The 6761-nt window shown below is 29.6% G+C and overlaps 1 protein-coding gene across 1 annotated transcript; it reads left to right on the top strand.

Annotated features, from left to right (window-relative positions):
- The first annotated feature begins 3790 nt into the window (after positions 1–3790).
- Positions 3791–4327, top strand: LOC125849813 (uncharacterized). The gene has a single exon (XM_049529783.1). It carries the CDS (start codon positions 3791–3793, stop codon positions 4325–4327), a length of 537 nt encoding a protein of 178 aa, XP_049385740.1.
- Positions 4328–6761: the final 2434 nt, after the last annotated feature.

The raw sequence follows: 6761 nt of genomic DNA, 5'->3' as shown, positions 1-6761 counted from the left end.
ATTTCAACTCTTGATAAACCATTTTCTTGAAGGTCTCTTTGAAAATGGATTGCTGGTGAACTCAAGTTCATAGCCCAAATTTTATGTGTCCCTTTGACTAGATTTATACATCAAATGATACCAATGAATTACATGTTTGACCAAATTCTGTGTCCCTTTGACTAGATTAAATATGTTTTGAAAATTTAAGTTGGACTATTATTAATTTATATAACTATTAAGTGATAAAGATAATATTGGAAGAAAAATATCTTTTAATTTGCTAAAATGAATAGTTTATTTATAATAAAATCCAACTAAAATAGTATAGAGGGGATATACCTAAAATAAAAGTATATTTTTGGAAAAAAACTCAAAATAATTTTATTATTAATTATTATGCTTTTACTAAATTTGTTTCGCTACCATAAGGTAAATGGGTAATAAGGGAATGTACATATGAGGAAATAACTTAATTAGTTGGGAAGAAATATACCAAAATTTAACATTATTTCTATATATGATTGGAAGCTGAAGAAGGAAATACCATAACATTATTTCTATATATGTCATAGATACTTGAAGTAAATAACAAGGTAATAAACTTTATGTTTATTCCTGTTTTGCTCCAATGTCATCCCTATATATATATGTATATTCACTTGTATCCACTTCAAAAATCAGAGTAACAATTATTGAAGAAATTAAAATGACTTCTTTTTTTACTTCATATTTTCTTCCTTTAGTACTTGCAAATATTTTCAACTTTCAAACCTCTTTATGTGACACTAGTGCAGACGACGCATTGATAGCAGGTATATGTAGACAAGTACAAGATCCTCCATTTTGCTTAACCACTTTTAGACAAATTTTAGCTCATCCATATGTTCCTGAAGAAGTAACACGAGCTGCCATCGCTCAATCATTACAAAATGCTAATAACAACCGTGCTTTCATAGAGGCAGCTAAAGCAGCCGCAAAAGACAAAGAGACTCAAGACTTGTATGCTATTTGTGACAGCAGTTATGGATTGTTGATAACCGTTCTCCAAGATGCTGCCCAATCATTAGCTAAGAAGGATTATAATGGCTTGGAAAATGACCTTTCAAAGTGTCCCAAATTTGTGAGTGATTGTCAGAATGTACTTGGTAGCAAGACAACGCCTGAAATGTTAGATAGAAGTAGGAAACAATTCGATCTTATAATAATGTCAAAAGCTGCTGAAGGCCTCATTAAGAAATAGGTAGTTTATATGATTGTTATAAATTAATTTGTCTTTCTTGAAAGTTAAGTAGTAGCTAATCAAGAGGAGATTGGTATTTTATTAAATCATTCTTATTTCTTGAGTGTCTTATTATATTATGTTTATGCTTATCATTTCGTTTTGANCACTTTTAGACAAATTTTAGCTCATCCATATGTTCCTGAAGAAGTAACACGAGCTGCCATCGCTCAATCATTACAAAATGCTAATAACAACCGTGCTTTCATAGAGGCAGCTAAAGCAGCCGCAAAAGACAAAGAGACCCAAGACTTGTATGCTATTTGTGACAGCAGTTATGGATTGTTGATAACCGTTCTCCAAGATGCTACCAAATCATTAGCTAACAAGGACTATAATGGCTTGGAAAATGACCTTTCAAAGTGTCCCAAATTTGTGAGTGATTGTCAGAATGTACTTGGTAGCAAGACAACGCCTGAAATGTTAGATAGAAGTAGGAAACAATTCGATCTTATAATAATGTCAAAAGCTGCTGAAGGCCTCATTAAGAAATAGGTAGTTTATATGATTGTTATAAATTAATTTGTCTTTCTTGAAAGTTAAGTAGTAGCTAATAAAGAGGAGATTGGTATTTTATTAAATCATTCTTATTTCTCGAGTGTCTTATTATATTATGTCTATGCTTATCATTTCGTTTTGAGTTTTGAGATGTTTTTTCAGCCTATTTGTTAGATTTTTTTTTCTCTAGTACCTTTTTATGATCGAAAAAGGGTTAAAAATGCCCTTAACGTATTGTAAATGGCTAAAAAATGCTCTCCTTTCACCTATTTGATAAAAAATGCCCTTTCATTCACATATTTAGATAAAAAATGCCCTTAAATTAAATTTAAGCTTAAAATTATCATTTCTTTTAACAGAAGCTGATGTGGTATAAATTAATTTTGTAATTAAATATATAACATTGTTTTTATTGATCCACATGTAATTAATTAGACCATAATTCATTATCCACTAACCCAAACCCATCTCAAAGACCCAACACTTCTTCATCTTCCTTTCCAATTCATCTGAATTTTTTTGTGAAATTAAGAGCGATTTATTGGAGATTGGAGATAACTTTAAATCGAGTCTATCTTTATTTTCTTAAAACAATACTGTTTTAGAGATTTCCAAGTTAGCTTCTAATTTTTTTTAGTTTAGTGATGAGTTAAATGATCATGAAAATCGTGAAGATGAAAATGGAAATGACCATTATGATGATGATGAAGAGGAAATTGTGTTTATTCTAAAATGGAAATAAGAGATTTTTTATGAACAATATTGCTAAATATGTACATATTGTTTGTACTCATTTGATTTACTCCTCTTGATATTCACATTGGTTCATTTAAACGGGTCTCAAATGAAAAAAAAAATTAATTTTAAAATAAGTACTTTTAATATAATAGAGGTAAGTTACATATTAGACTGATCCATCAAAATAATTATATTTTCTAGTCAATTATATAAAATTATTGTTCATATTTTCAAACCCTAACGCAACACACCATCCATTTAAAGATGATACTACCAAGAATTATGTGTAAAAATGGAGAATAAACAGTCAAAAATACATTTAAAATATTCTAAATTTTTGAATTTTATAGTTGACCTTTTAGATATATGAGTTTTCCAATTGAACTATTATCAAATATTTTCCGAAACATATTTCAAATATTAGTTGTTCACTTTCTCAACCTAACAATGATGCATGTACAATAAGTGAACAAGTTGAGATGTCATTTGATAAAATATATGGTGATAGTTTAGGTAAAAAACTCATACACATGAAACTAAAAATATGGATAAAAATATTTTAAATGTGTTTCTGACGATTGACTCTCAAAAGTAAAAGAAAACAGATTTCAACTCTTGATAAACCATTTTCTTGAAGGTCTCTTTGAAAATGGTTTGCTAGTGAACTCAAGTTCATAGCCCAAATTTTATGTGTCCCTTTGACTAGATTTATACATCAAATGATACCAATGAATTACATGTTTGACCAAATTCTGTGTCCCTTTGACTAGATTAAATAAGTTTTGAAAATTTAAGTTGGACTATTATTAATTTATATAACTATTAAGTGATAAAGATAATATTGGGAGAAAAATATCTTTTAATTTGCTAAAATGAATAGTAAAAAATAATAATTTATTTATAATAAAATCCAACTAAAATAGTATAGAGGGGATATACCTAAAATAAAAGTATAGTTTTGGAAAAGAACTCAAAATAATTTTCTTAGTAATTATTATGCTTTTACTAAATTTGTTTCGCTACCATAAGGTAAATGGGTAATAAGGGAATGTACATATGAGGAAATAACTTGATTAGTTGGGAAAAAATATACCAAAATTTAACATTATTTCTATATATGATTGGAAGCTGAATAAGGAAATACCATAACATTATTTCTATATATGTCATAGATACTTGAAGTAAATAACAAGGTAATTTATTCCTATTTTGCTCCAATGTCATCCCTATATATAGGTATATTCACTTGCATTCACTTCAAAAATCAGAGTAACAGTTATTGAAGAAATTAAAATGGCTTCTTTTTTTACTTCATACTTTCTTCCTTTAGTACTTGTTGCAAACATTTTCAACTTTCAAACCTCTTTATGTGACACTAGTGCAGACGAGGCATTGATAGCAGGTATATGTAGACAAGTACAAGATCCTCCGTTTTGCTTAACCACTTTTAGACAAATTTTAGCTCATCCATATGTTCCTGAAGAAGTAACACGAGCTGCTATCGCTCAATCATTACAAAATGCTAATAACAACCGTGCTTTCATAGAGGCAGCTAAAGCAGCCGCAAAAGACAAAGAGACCCAAGACTTGTATGCTATTTGTGACAGCAGTTATGGATTGTTGATAACCGTTCTCCAAGATGCTACCAAATCATTAGCTAACAAGGATTATAATGGCTTGGAAAATGACCTTTCAAAGTGTCCCAAATTTGTGAGTGATTGTCAGAATGTACTTGGTAGCAAGACAACGCCTGAAATGTTAGATAGAAGTAGAAAACAATTCGATCTTATAATAATGTCAAAAGCTGCTGAAGGCCTCATTAAGAAATAGGTAGTTTATATGATTGTTATAAATTAATTTGTCTTTCTTGAAAGTTAAGTATAGCTAATAAAGAGGAGATTGGTATTTTATCAAATCATTCTTATTTCTCAAGTGTCTTATTATATTATTTCTATGCTTATCTTTTCGTTTGAGCCTTGAGATATTCTTTCAGCCTACTTGTTAGAATTTTTTCCTCTTGTACCTTTTTATGTGCAGATCTTAGCAATCCAAAAATACATTCTAGTTGGCTGAAAATACAAATGACCAATCGATTTTTTTTTTGACGATTTTTGCTTTATTTTTATCATATTAAACTGAATTTGATTTGTATATTTTGAATATCTTGGTATTCGATTAAAAACTGCCAAAGCACGATTTTGAGTCGTATAGCTCCAAAGTTTGGTTGGGGCATCTATAATAAATTTTACAAGAAAAATGAGTGAAAAAATATATTTGAGTATCAAAATAATAAATTTAAAAATTTATTTTTAAAAAATAAAATAGAATTTTAAAATTGATTTTTTCACTCCCATCATCTCCAAAGGGTTCTGTAACGAAAAGTTAATCAACTCTTAATTACAAAATTATGCCGTATATCAGGCCACATATATACTCTTAACTTATTTACGAGATCTGTATATAGCAAGAAACTTTTATTATGAGGTATTCAGTTTTAGCTCGTGAGATTTTTACTATGAAAATTTTGAATCCCTCCCAAAGAAATTTCATAGACAGGCAAACTTCACTATCATAGGGTCAGTATAGAGCAACATGTACTGAGTAGATATCGTCGGCTGACTCAAAAGGAAAATGAAGAATAATACAAGTAGGGGTCAGTACAGGGCAACATGTACTGAGTCGATATCATCGACCGACTCAAAACAGAAATTAATAGGCATACAGTAATAACATGAAATCAAATATAGCACGTAACAGGTGGCAAGCAACAAACAACATGAACAAGAGACAACAATAATGAAGCAAATACGTAATTAGTCAACAATATCAAGAGCACACATGAGGACTCTAGCCTCCACAACACGCTCTTTTGGGAAATGAGTTCATTGATATTGAGTACATTAAATTATTTTAATATGTTTTCCTTTATTGTTATAGTACCGAAATGTGACACCCGATCCAATAATATTGTGCCGACTCGTGGCACCCGATCCAAATATATTGTGATGGCTCGTGACACCCGATCCAACAATATAGTTAATTCATCATTCTTTAACATCTCTTTCCACTTCCTTGACAATATTTCACCAAGCTTTATTTATTCAAGGCATCATTTTAATAGAACAAGTTCAAGATTGTGGATTTCGCTGTCTTGGAATTACATACCAATCACAACAACACATGAATCATTCAAACCACAACAATTAAGTACATAGTAAATTTAACAGTATTATTCAATGACTATCAATCACTATTAAGAGTCTCTCTATCATATAAAATAAACCATAATCTACCTCCACCGAAGAGCCGAAGTCAAGCAAGCTAATTCTCCAATGCCTTTCCTTTCCTCAATATCTCATAACGTTTTCAATCTATCAAGTATAATTCATTAGTATATGAGTCTATAGACACTTATATTACTATATGTTTAGTCTAGACCCAAAAACTCACCCAAATCTACAATCAATTTCCTAAAGTTCAAGCCTAAGGATAAGTCCCAATACCTTCAATTATAGTAACTTTAATGATATTCAAATAATACAATACATTTATATGAAAGTTTAATACTTTCCAGTGATTCAAACATATCCAACATTCATCTAACCCTCTTAATATAAAAATAAAATTAGTATACCTTCCCCCCATAATTCACTTTAGAGGAGGCATAGCTACTTGATGTGCGGCGTTTTTTTCTAAACTAATTATTTATTAAAAGTGACAAGTCCACTAACTTATTTTAATATATATGAGTCAAGTGGTATAGGATATTAAATTATTTTATACAAGCCCATTATTATCAACTAATTAATTATTTAAATTATCCAATCAATTAAAAGACCGTAGTTAAACGAATAATTCAAATTTCTATTTAAAATTTATGAGAATGTTCTTTTATGAAAGAAATAGGTCTAGAGTTGAAATGACCTAACGGGTTATTACAATTGTCGAAATTTATCTCATAAAGTCATTAAATTTTATTTTGTATCAATAAAATCGCTCAACTTTGACATTTGGCTCGTAGAGTTATGCTCTCTAGACAGTGCATTATCTCAGTTGATAAACACAACATAGTGTTAGTCAATTTTAGCAGGGTGGATAGTCATATTTTTTTGTGTGGATACTCATATTCCACCCCTAAAACTTCATTGTACATGAGAAATCTGTAAAATTATATTGTTGCTCGAATTTTTTTTTGAATTGATGGTACTACCATGTTTATCGAATTTAAATTGAGGATCTATTGAAATTATCTTTTTTAACTCCC

The sequence above is a fragment of the Solanum stenotomum genome, unplaced genomic scaffold, assembly GCF_019186545.1.
Source record: "Solanum stenotomum isolate F172 unplaced genomic scaffold, ASM1918654v1 scaffold11069, whole genome shotgun sequence".
Classification (NCBI taxonomy): Eukaryota; Viridiplantae; Streptophyta; class Magnoliopsida; order Solanales; family Solanaceae; genus Solanum; species Solanum stenotomum.
The sequence above is the reverse complement of the archived record's forward strand: the minus strand, read 5'-3'. Positions and strand labels throughout refer to the sequence as shown.